The sequence below is a fragment of the Thermobia domestica genome, chromosome 16 (assembly GCF_964235325.1).
Source record: "Thermobia domestica chromosome 16, izTheDome1.hap1.1, whole genome shotgun sequence".
In the NCBI taxonomy this organism is placed as follows: Eukaryota; Metazoa; Arthropoda; class Insecta; order Zygentoma; family Lepismatidae; genus Thermobia; species Thermobia domestica.
The window spans coordinates 65,556,809-65,570,171 of record NC_137469.1 but is presented as its reverse complement, the minus strand read 5'-3'; the positions used below and the strand labels follow the sequence as shown (position 1 = coordinate 65,570,171).

Below are 13,363 nucleotides of genomic sequence, written 5' to 3'. Positions count from 1 at the left end.
TAAATCTCCACAATAATTTTACAGATAATTTTTGGTAATCAGATAATTTTTTAAGCAAAAAATACTTTTTGGCGAAACCTCATATACAAACCAAACCAGGATAAACATAAATAAATGTAATTTAACAACGAAGTACGTTTGCAAAGAATCAAACAGTTGTCTATACACTGTTTGTAATCAGCTTCTAAGCGAAATTCACGTTCTGTCGCAATAATTATGTTTACAAAGAATGCAAACACTCAGTTTTATATGCAGAAGTCAAATCCATATGTTTTATATCAGTATCTAACAAATTTGAGCATTTTGGTACCTTCCATTGTGCAAACCCATAATACACCATTTTTCATTACGAGCTGTGTATATCGGAATATTTACTGAATTTTAAAAATTTCCAAGTAAGACTCGCATTCCACCTATACCATTTGATAAATGTCTCCAATTGAATATTACACAAAACAAAGCACTTGTAAAGGGGAAGGAATTTCCAAGGTCGTCCGCTCTAAACAAGAACGTACTCTAGACACATTCTTCTGCGTAATTATTAAATTTTAATTAGTACAGATTATTACATTTTTAGATTTGTTTGATCACGACAGAATGGAATGTTCTAGATAGAATGGAATCTTTCAAGAAGTCAAAACAATCGGAGAAAAAATAGATTATAATCTGATCAAATTAACTTACTAAGAAAGAAGATAATTATTACTATTAATGAATCCAGAATCTGTTAAAAGTTCTAGAATTATTACCGAATAATTAAATCCGTCAGCTTCCTACATGAACGTTTGGTCAAAAACCTCAGAAATTGGATTACGAAAACGATAAAGAATTTTATCATAACCAGACGCAAAATTGAACGTAATCACAGTAAAGATAGAGCACTACAAAGGAAATTAGTATATTCTCTTACCTTATCTGTAATCTCCTCCGGTGCATAACGATCCCCTTTACGTTCTTGACAATTTTTTTTTCACAAACTAGAAAGAAAAAAAAAATACGTTGTCGGAAAGATTCCAAAATAGTAAACAATACCAAGTCCTCTGAATAAGCGATGAATCTCCAGCTTGTATTCTTTATATCTTCGACAACGCTCCTCGAAATCACGGACGAACATGGCTCTTAACCTGTTATATTGTACAATTCCTCGAACTCCAGCTGACACCATTCCACATAAAAACTTTCGCAACTCTTACGAGCCGAATTCAAAGTGTGTGGAGTAAGAGAGAAACAAAGTTGCCAATCTATGTTCTGCCTCCTTGATTTTTTTTTTTTTTTTAAATCATCAGATAACCTCAGTAAAGGTGTATCAGGTGTAATCATTATTTTTATCATTCTGTTCATTTAATTTATTTATGATAATTTTGGTTTAAAGAGGTATATTTACATAAAATTCTTCTATTTATTTATTTCTTCATTTTTTTCCTTTGAAATTCTTCTTCCTTTTGCAAGTGAGTTACCAGTGGACTGGTAGATCAGCTTCAGGACATAAACAATTAGAAAGTTCGACTAATTTCTTTTAAATGAAATTTTAATTACTTTCTTTCTATATGGTACTTTAGAACATTGACTATTTTTATTTCAATCTTGATTTTAAAACCATTTTGAATTGAAGAACTTTGTATGTCTTAACGTTCTGACAAGCTCGAACCTGCTAAGTTTACAACTATCTTATAATTCATTATAATTTACTTTAAGCCTATTGCATCAGGTTATATATTGATATTTTACAAATGCTGTATTTTTGTCTATGATCTGTTCGCAGCACTCGAAATAAAGCTGCTGCTATTATTAGTATTTATGCAATTTAAGGAATCATGCAGTGTTGGTGAATCAATTGGTCAGTCATTTGTGCAAATATGCACCCTGTTTCAAAAAGAATATACGTATTACGAAGAATTATTTTCTCCAAACTATCGATCGGAGAAAACCGTCATAAGTTTAAAATGGCTACCGTCATAAGTTTAAAATGGCTACTCCGCAGCAGAAATCATTTTGTGTTATCGAGTTTGCGAAGTGCAATTCCGTGATTACAGTGCAAAGACGTTTCAGATTGAGGTAACAAGTTGATCCTCCGAATGGGCGGAACATTCGCAGATGGTATCGACATTTTCTAAATACAGGATGTGTATGTAAAGGAAAGAGTCCTGGCCTCCCTCGTGTTCCTGAAGAAAATGTTGCACGAATTCAAACTGCTTTCCAACGTAGTCCTTCAAAATCAACTCGTCCTGTCAGTCAGGAATTACAAGTGCCTGCAACAACAATTTGGCGTGTTTTGAGACGTCAGTTGATTATGAAGCCGTACAAGTTACAGCTGTTACAAGCTCTGCGTCCTGATGACAAACGCAAACGTGTGGCATTTTGTAACGAGATTCTGGATGCTACTGATAATGATAACACTTGCACAACGCATCGTGTTCAGTAATGAAGCGACTTTTCATGTTAGTGGTCAGGTAAACAAACAAAATGTTCGAATTTGGGGCCTACAGAACCCACATGCAGTCATTGAACATGTACGAGATTCGCCCAAAGTCAATATGTTTTGTGCGATATCCCGATCATCTGTTTACGGCCCATTCTTCTTTAATGGAAACACGGTTAACAGTCAGCCGTATCTCGCTATGTTACAAAACTGGTTGTTTCCGAGGCTGCACGAAGACAACTTCATTTTTCAACAAGACGGGGCACCCCCTCACTGGAGTCACCAAGTGCGTGAATATCTGAATGAAACTCTACCGAACCGTTGGATTGGTCGTCAAGGAGCTGGCGACTTAGCATGTCTCAGCTGGCCTCCACGGTCACCGGATTTGGCACCCTGTGACTTCTTCCTGTGGGGTTTCGTTAAAAACAACGTTTATGTACCACCACTCCCACAGAACCTGGAAGAGTTGAAGAACCAGGTCCGTACTGCCATAACATCAGTGACGCAGGACATGTTTGCCCGAGTATGGGAGGAATTTGAGTATCGATGTGATATTGTTCGTGTCGCTGATGGAGGACATATTGAACATCTGTAATTTGAACTTGAGAGGTTCGTTAATGTGTGTGTAAAATTTCATATTCGTTTGTCTTAAAGTTTAATAAATATATGCATTCGAAATACGTATATTCTTTTTGAAACAGGGTGTATATTTAAAAAGGACCACAATATATATATAAAATATGTGCCTCACTTATTGTTGTATTATTTTGTATTTCAGGTATGAATGATTCGAAAGAAGCTGAATTGCAAGACCTGCAGGAGCAGGTGATCAAGTTGAAGTCCTTATTATCAACAAAACGGGAACAAATCGCAACGCTTCGTACAATCCTCAAATCCAACAAAAATACTGCCGAAGTTGCCCTTACGAATCTTAAATCCAAATATGAAAATGAGAAGGCTATTGTTAGTGAGACGATGATGAAGCTCCGGAATGAGCTTCGTCTTCTCAAAGAGGATGCAGCTACCTTCTCTAGTAAGTATTTATCTATATTATTGTATAAAAGAGTAGAAGTGACTGACTTAATATGGGCCAGACCGTACTACTAGAAATACAGACGTGAAATTTGAACAGAATATTTCTTTTGTTCCGAAATCAAAGGATTTTTAAAAATATGTAGCTTAAGAAGGGTAAAAAGGGTTCAAATTTTTTCCAACAATAGTTAATTTCACGAATCCTTGAAGTTAGGAAGATGAAACTCGGCAAATAAACTTTTAATGAAACACAAGGAAAAACATGTTTCAGTTTTTTTTTTTTTTTTTTTTTTTATTTTGAAATCACCATCATCATCATCTAAGGAAAGAAAACGGGAATATTTGTAAAATACTCCAATTTCCATTTGTTTATTTGGAAGCTATGAATGTAAGAATTCGCTTAACTTTGCAGATTTTAAATTCATTGTATATACTTTTAATAAAAGTAAAGAAATACATACGTCAGTGTTTCCGAAATTTCCGTTCCTAAAGGGGGAGGGGAAATTTCTTTAATAATAAAATTTTCCTTTACTCACAAAGTTGTCGAATGTGGGAATTAGCGTAAGTTTGAAATATAAAATGCGGTACATAAGCTCCTAAATAAATAAATAAATAAATAAATAAATAAATAAAAAGAATAAATACGTTTTTGAAAATTCTGCTCCTAAGAGGGAAAAGGGATAATTTCTATAATAAGCAAATTTCACGTTTTATTTTGAAAATGCCCAATGTGAGGATTCGCTGAAGTTTGAGATATAAAATTCGGTATATAAACTCTTAAATAGAAACAAAGAAGTACGTGTTTCAGCTTTTTCGAAAATTTCGCTCTTAAGAGAGAAAGGGAGTTTTTCTGTAATGTCGAAATCTCCCTTTCTTTGCTTAAGTGCAGATTTACTTAAGTTGCAGATGTGAACTTCAGCACGTAAAACTTTTAAATAAAAGTACGGGAATATATATTTCAGCGTTTTCGAAAATTTTTCTTTTAAAGGAGAAAAAGTATCGGATCCTATAATATCCAGATTCCCCCTTTTTTATTGCAAAAGTGTCCAGTGTGAGGACTCGCTTAAGTTGGGATGCGGAATTTGATATATAAACTCTTAATTAAAAATAAGAGAAAACATGTTTGTGTTTTCAAAATTTGTGCTCCGAAAGAAGGAAGGGATATTTCGATAATACTAGAATTTTCCATTACTTATTCAGAATGTGCCCAACGTAAAAATTTGTTTAAATTGCGCACGTTCTAAATAAGTAATTGCAAATTTTATATTATAGAAATCCTCCTTCCTTCCTTTCAAACTCCTAATTAAATATAGTTGAGCACATATTTGGTGTATTTAAAAAATCTTACAATATACAAGAAGAAAAAGGGACAATTTCTGTATTAAAAATCTCCCACTGTTTATTCAAAAAGTGCTTACGTAAGGATTCGCTTAAGTTGGAGGTGTAAAATTCGGTATATAAACTCTTAATTAAAAATAAAGGAACGCGTATTTCTGCGGTTTCGAGAATTCCGCTCCCAAAAGATTAGAGTTTTTATACTAGAAATCTATAATGTTACCTAGTAGTACAATAAATACTGCCACAACTTTTGGTACAAGCTGCATGCCATATGCATAAGGGCAAAGCCTCCATGCAGAATACTCATCATGAAGTGGAGCTACGAAAACAGTAATGCTATAATAGTTATACATAAAATAGGGAAAGCAATATGGGGGATTTTCAAACCTCTCTAGAAGCTGTAAATCTCGAAGAGGTTCGTTTATCACACCATCCAGCGATACACTGAAACCGGAACTGCAAAAGACCGCGTTAGACAAAGAAGGCCATGAACAGTGTGGACTCCAGAGCTCATGAAAGCGGTGGCGACACGCGCGTGTGCGAAGAAATTCGGCACGGAGGCAATCGGTGATAGCACATGAACTGCAAATTTTCAAAATATCTATGTCGCATGTGTTAAGGCATTGATCTGGGACTCCAAGTTTACGAACGACGTATAGGACAAATAGTCACTGAGTTAAAGCGCCAGAGGGCCATAAAAGCAAAGTGCTTGCTGAAGTGTTGCCCAACAAATGAGCAAAAGTACATGGAATAAAAAGTTTACTGTAGGGAGCCGTTTAATGTCCAAAACGACAGGATTTATGCCACAACTTTACAAGAAGCTGCAGAAAAGGCTCTTCGTGTCCAGATGGGTCATCATCATGCTTCAGTCATGATGTGGTGGGAGATAAGATATGAGGGCACTACCGAGCGTCATTTTTGTGAGAAAGATGTCTGAACATCATCCAGAGTACCAGCAGACTGTCTCCCTTTTATAATCAGGTCTGGAACTTCCAGCAAGATCCTGCACCGGCTCATAAGACTAAAAACACTCAAGAGTGTTTGTAGAGGAATGTACCAGACCTAAATCGACATCTGATTGGCCTTTTAGTCCAGATTCAATCCTCTGAACAACAGTTGTGGGGTCCACTGTAGGAGATGCCCTCCAAAAAACTACACAACATTGACAGTTCGAAGCGCTCTCTTATGCAGGCAGTAACGGATTTCCCTTTAGAAATAGTGCGTAATGCAATTGATTCATGACCATAGTAACTTAAGGTTTGTGTACGCACAAAAGAAGGTTATTTTGAGTGGTGCTTGGTGTTTGCTGTTCACAATATATTGTTGTATGACATAGTATTCAGATATTACAATACCTATCACTATATTACACCTGTTTATTGATTACTTTGTGACAGTATTTATGGTAGTACTAGGTGTATTATAAAGTGACTGACTCGTAGACGTTCAGGAAATACAAATACAGGAATTTATACACAGCTCTCCTCTGTAGCTTTACCTGTGTGATTTTCCATAGACAAACAATACATTTCTTTTTTGGGGCGTTTGTTTTCAGTATGTTTTTTGCACGCTGAAATATGTTTTTTTCAGATATAAAATCCAATTATGGTGGATCAGTATGAACATCTTAATGCGAATTATTGTTAAGCTGAAAAAAATTATATTATTTAAATCTTTAAAATATGCAATAAATGGGACAGCATATTGACTTATGTTAGGACACATTGCATTTGCAATAAAGTGTGAAACAATGGATTAGGCAATGTCAGATTATTTTAGCTCCTTCAATTTGATTAGATACAACGTTCTTTACACTATTTGTACACAGTTTTATATATATATATATTGTTATAGTGTAGAAAAATATTGAACTTTTAAAATGTGCAAATTGAATGCTAATGTTTTCCTGTTTTATCATTCTCAGTATTCCAGAAACTCACTATAGCATATCATAAAATTTGCCTTATCATGCCAGTACTCTTTAGATACTTTCTAGTAACTATTTTGTAAATTTCAACATGAACTTACGACAAAAGAAAGGTTGATTGTCATACTTGTCACATACGGTTCGTACCTATGCTGCACACTTTCTTCTTTTGGTGCCGGACTTTCCTTTTCTTCCGTGCAGTTTGTAGCGCTCAACACATCGACCGTGCTTTTTCTTTCCGTTTAGGCTCAGTTTGGGAATGAGATGATGAACTGGAGTTTTTCTACTTTGATATGATTGGCGTGACTGATGACACTCACGTAGTCGTAGCATATCCAAGATAACACGCTCTCGGAATTGCTTTATTGTTAGTTGATCATTACATCCACTTTCACTGTACAGTAATGTGTTCGCTTACGAGTGCCGCTCCCTAAATTATTTCCATTACAACCTTCCTATACCACTTTATCGTCTTCCTCAAACCACACCCATAGGATGCAAGCTGGTATCATTGTATGTTTGTGCATATTTAGGTATAAATTTCTTTGAAATCCTTATGAATGCATAAAATTCCAAAGAGTTGCTATTAATTTTTCCACGTCCCGGAGTTTGTGGTATTGTTTTCCGCAGCCCGTATATCGTATTATTCAAATAACCAACATATATCAATACTTGTCTGTCTTAGGCAGTAATTTGTTAATATCGAGATTGTGACCCAGGTTTCATAACTATTATAGGCGTACATCATATTTACGCATAGTTCACTTTTCCGTGACACATCATATACTTCATCAAGTGGACAACAACACGTCACCCATGGCGTCGATCTGGGGAGTTCCTTCAATTTAAAAGTAGCGAGCTCCGGTCGAGGAAACTGGAAACTGACGTTCGACGTTCATGACCAGTTGTTGCACTAATTATGCATCATTCAGTTGAATGTGCTCCATTTGATCGGTCATGAACCCTTTGTGAGGTATGAGGGCATGGAGTTTAGTTCATGCGGGCATACAAGATTTATTTATTTTAAAGATTTATTTCAGTGCATTTTTGAATGTAATGCGGCTTCCTTTTCTTAGGTCTACGAGCTATGTTTGCTGCTCGCTGTGAAGAATACGTGACGCAGGTAGATGAGCTACAGAGGCAGCTAGCAGCAGCTGAGGAAGAGAAGAAAACGTTGAACCAATTGCTTCGTTTGGCAGTTCAGCAAAAGTTGGGTCTCACTCAACGACTGGAAGAGCTTGAAGTGGATCGAGAGATGCGTAATGCTCGTCGCCACGCCCATCCTCACGCCCATCAAGCAGCGAGAGGGAAGACGGGTCATTCAAGATTTCCCCAAAGTGGGAGCTCCTCTCGTCCCTATCCAGGTAGAGATTATTTTTAAACGTCAAGGTGTTTTGTTTTGATCTAATACAATCGTTGAATTGGTGATGAAGGATGTATTATAAAATTACCAGTGAAATATCATAAGAAGCACAATCCAGGCTGGAAGGGTATTTACATAGGCACTCATTCGTAATAGTTTGGAATATTGAGAAATGGTTGCACTACGGGGGAAAGATTTCTTCCTTTTAATAGAGAAAATAAAAATGGGAGAAGGGTTTAAAACATGAAAGTTATATTGGATCCATGTTCTTGTTGGTTTAAAAGAATGAAATGTGTTGTTTCGCTGTGCTGACCAAGTGCTGAGAGCTCAATTAATTATAAGAAAAAGGTAAATGAATAGGGAGGCCATACCATTCCCTGTTCTGTTTCAATGCATACCCTATTAAGCCTTGCGTGTAGGATCTTCCTTAACACTTTACAAGGAGCAAATAAACTGGTAAAAAGGAAAGTACATCTTGAAAAACAGTGATCGCCAGAATCTGTGTATACATTTATGATAAGGTTTCCAATCATTCCTTTGAAGTAAAAAAGAACACTGTAAACGGCATCATTTTATATATGCCTTTTATTTTGGCATAAGATGATCATATTAACCGGTAGCCTCTGGGTGGGTTTTATCTCCGTATCTCCGAAACACTATCTGGTCCATTTGTTAGGAGATAGGCCACACGTCCTTCGGAACCATACCAAAGTTTTTCAGAGATTCTTTCATGTGATTTGCTGTCTCCTCTATATCTATCAATCTTCACCTTTTGTGTGTGAAATAAGGTGAGAATGTAAAAGAAAATGGGTGATCTGAATGTTAGAATGTCTGTGAAACAGCATTGTTGTTGATACAATGGAGCTTCGTAGTTTATAAAGTAAGAAAAACGAAAAAAAAGTATAAAAAGTGGTCCAGTCAAAATACTTTATTAACTGTGTTACGTTTTTAGTAGTACTTATTTTATATTTATTATTTAAGCCTTAATAAAGGCAGAAGAATTGTTATGTACAGTTAATACAATAATTAAAAATGGGTTAAATGGTTCTTAAAATAATTGAATATCTTAAGTTTTTTCTAAATAAAAAAAAAAAAAACATAATTTTCAAGAATATACGTGTTACAGAAAAAAAAAGCTTATTACAAATTCATGATTTTACTTGTATAATTTTTACCGTAACAAAATTTGTGTATTGTCAGTTTCCAAACAATTTTTAATCTGTGATGCTACAAATTATTTTCTTATTTTATATAATAAGAACAAAAGTCTGTTTCTTATTCGACAAGAAAAAACAAAACTAACTGACTATGGGAATTGATCAAGCCATATTTTCTGTCTCTTTGTAACGGTTAACAATTGACCTGAGCGAAAACGTCGAAGATTTCTAAAGATGTATAATGAAATCGGGGGGCAGCCAGTAAATGTTTCCAGTGAAAGTGACCACCGTAAGGTCCAAGAAGAGGAAATTAAATTTCTTTAAATATAGATTATATATACATATATATAAATATATAAATTATAAGGTAAGAATGAGTTGTTTTGATTATTATAATAGAAGAGTTTACAAAACTGTTGTTGCAATTGACAGTGCAAATTGTGATGTCAATAAAGTGAAGAATTTTAATTTCCTACAATACTAGAAAGTAAAGAAAAAATATGTGTATATGTTATACTAAAATATTTATTTAGAATAAATGAATTTTATCTCGTAGGGCGCGGATAATTTTATTTTACGAAAAGAAGAATCTTGACAAATCTATAAGCTACCTTTAACATTTTGGTGATAAGTTTAGGTACCAAGTACATAAATAAATGATCAGTGAAAGAGAAATATAAGAAATTTGACAGATGATCGTTGCTGGGGCCATGAACTTAAATTTAAATTAAATAAATAAAGAGTATTGTAATTCTTTAGCGATAATTTATCCGTTTATAGTTATTGTTTTTTGTACTAATATGTTTTAAAGTGAAGTACATTAATTGTGAATACAATTCATTTATTTATGATTCTAACTTTATATACGTTTTGTAGCATTTTTGACACTTATGTATGTAGTGATGTGTGTTTAATATATATTATTACTTTTAAAAGACCAGAAAGAACAACAATTTTGTTTAATTTAGTTTCGTTGCTGTTATTCTACGAAAGAATAATTCATAATAGCTATTGTCTTTGTAATTTATTTTACTTGAATGTAATCATGCTCTCATATGTTTTTTTGTGAAAGATACGGGATGTGCAGCTTAATACTCAAATATATACACTAAACCCTGTCTAAGAGGACCCACTTTGGGTCGACTGTAGATACCTAGCGTATGCGATGGGAATGTAACGAATTATAACATGTTACGGTGTCTATATGATTCCTCTGATATGTTTCCAAATTAGACAGGTGGTCAAGTTGAAAAGAGTTTTCTAACAATATGTTTTGCTGTATTTGTAACTATATTGTGTACAGTGCTTTTACGTAACACAATGATGATTCGTTTGTAGTGACATATTTGATTGTTAAGAATAGAATTGGCTGTTTTTTTAATTTTATTTATTCCAATCATTACATCAATAATCCAATTTCGTTTCTTTTACAATTTATATAACTACATTATGTTAAAATGTAGTGTTGCCGTAATGAAACTACATTTTAATGAGGTAGGATGCTTTCTTTTTCATAACTAAACTAAATGTAAATCGATATTCGAGTTGCTGCATTCTTACGAAAGATAATATCTTTGTTTTTATGCTCAAGACTACCTCAAAATCCTACCTCGTATTTTATAAGATCCAGACTACATTTTCTTTTAAGGAAATCAAAATTTTAAAAATCAAATTAGCATCAAGATGGTTATGTTTGTATTGAAATACAAAACTAGTAACATTTTTCTTTATTTTAATCCGTGTTTTTTAAAAGTTTCATAAATATGCATATATGAAATTAATAGTTTGGCTCTCATTGTACCTAAAAGGCTTGAACTACTTAATTAGTTTCTTTCCATTTTTCTCTTTGTATGTCTGAAAATGGTGCAGCGTACAGGAATATAATAAGCATTAAGAATGTATATTTAATATCAGTTAATATATATTTATAAAGATTATGTTTTATGTTTACAGTAGTTATACCAGTATTTATTTTTTACGTTTTGAGAATAATTCGCAATTTTAAGTCACGTAATGAAATATTTAATGAGATATTTAGATATATTTGGTTGCAAGTAATACAAATCTATGTCTGTTAATCGAATCTTCTGGTATTAACTATGTACCAGTGTCCTAACGCAGTGAAAGTATTTTCTGGTAATATTCGAAAAATTATATATGTCTGTCAATGTAGATATGACTTTCTAGTGTGCAGAGTTGTGCCTTACAGTGGTCAGCTGGTGTAGGTGATACGATCATTAAAAGGAAAACTTTCTCGTTTTAAAACTTTTGGAGAATGTGAATTCGATATTGTATTGGTTTATGAGAGAGAGAAAATTTGCCATACACAATAGCAATAAAAGTTCACTGTATTATTGGAGGAGAGAAGGATATTAAATTAAATCGCCATCCGAGTATTTGTTAATGAAGGTCATGTGCAAATTACCAATTGTTACCTGAGAGAGGCAGACTGACCAAGCAGGTAGAACCTGTTGTCAAAAGTTGAAAAATCTGTAGGAAAAACAATCTGGAGATGCACGTGTATATTAAAGGAATACAAATGTTTATTTTGTGCATTTTTATTTATTAATTTACTATTTTCCTTTAACTTCAGGATAGTGTTTTTAATTTTTGTAAGTGGCAACATATAGGAAGTCAGGAATCAAATTATTAAGTAATTAATGTTTACAGGAAAAGAAAGAACTAGCAAATATCGCTTGTATTTCACCGTGGTCAGTATATCGTTGCACCCACTCTTCCCCTGCCTTCTACGTCACATTTTGAATTTGTGCAAGAACCCAATGTCAGATTCCAATCTCTGAAGCAAAAAAATCTCAATCCGAAAGTTTCATGTTACGTCCGGCCTCCGTAACCCAGTCATACTTCGTAGTGAGTTAATCTCCATAAATGTTTGAATGGAAACCTCCTGAAATCGAGACATACGAGGTGTGTTCAAAACGTATCGAGCTTTTGGTTGGCAAAAATACATTTATTGATTTGGAAATCCGAAACACTAGTTACCTTCAAAGTAGTCTCCTTGGTAATTCACACAATTCTCCCAGCGCTGTTGGAAACACTTCTGGAACGCAGTTTTTTGGAATGGTGAGCAACCATGCCGTCGGATTCCAATGATGTCTTCTCTTGACTCAAATCGGGTCCCTCTTAGTGGCATTTTCAACTTGAAAATAACCAAAAGTCACATGGAGCCATGTCGGGTGAGAGGGAGCCTGACGACACACAGAAATGTTGTGTTTGGCGATGAAAGCCTGAATCAAATTTCGCAGACACTCTCTTCATGTTCTAATTCTCGTACGAAATGTAATGTACCGATCCGATTGAATGGTTTCCGCTTGGGTATCGTCAAGCTTTTGGGAAAATTTGATGCAATATCGTTGCTCAAGTTGTTCTGTCATTTTGAGAAAAAAGAAAAAAAAAAAAAAAAAAAGACCGCTCAATACATGTACTCACTCGTTGGCTGATTGCCAGTGACTGACACTTTCTGCGGGCGGGAAAAAATTCACGACTGCGCATGAGTGCCCCTCTACAGGTCTCCCGCGCTTCCTTGGTTTACGCGGGAAAAAATAATTTCGATACTTTTTGAGCACACCTCGTATAACTAGAAAATAATAATAGTAATAATCAGATTAGTCAAGAAGCAGTTTTTTTTTACTACTATAAATCGAACAAGCGTTTTTTTTTAACCACCGTTAAGTCGTTTTAGTCAAAATTTTATTGAAATTTTCGGTTTTTTTAGCTCCTATTCTTCATTGAAAATAACCTATTAGGAAGTAATATACGTATCTATTCTAGCCTATATATTATAGCAGCGATATACGTATATATTCTAGCTTAATTTACTTTCCAACTTCCGAAAAATTCACATTATTCTCCAGTTTGTAAATGATCTAAAGACTTTTGTATTTGATATATAATAATCCATCTTTTAGATTGATAAACAAGTTTGGTTTGAAAGAAAATAAAACGTTATTATTGTATGATTCCCTTACTGCATTGATTAAATCTGAAAAAAAAAAAGAAGAAAAAACTTGGAATTTGAAGATATAATATACCCAAGATCACTTTTACAGGTAGGAAGATAGTGTGCTGTTCTGAATTGCAGTTGTCGGCGTTTTCTTCCTTGCTTGTGC

General features: G+C 34.2%; 1 protein-coding gene across 1 annotated transcript in view; it reads left to right on the top strand.

Moving 5' to 3' along the window:
• Positions 1-11,782, top strand: part of BicD (Microtubule-associated protein Bicaudal D) — a 62,412-nt gene extending 50,630 nt beyond the window's left edge. Inside the window, exons 11-12 of the mRNA XM_081742504.1 lie at positions 3,198-3,452; positions 7,793-11,782. Of these exons, the coding sequence (XP_081598630.1) occupies positions 3,198-3,452; positions 7,793-8,097 (560 nt within the window). The 3' untranslated portion in view covers positions 8,098-11,782. The remainder of the gene's footprint in view (positions 1-3,197; positions 3,453-7,792) is intronic.
• Positions 11,783-13,363: the final 1,581 nt, after the last annotated feature.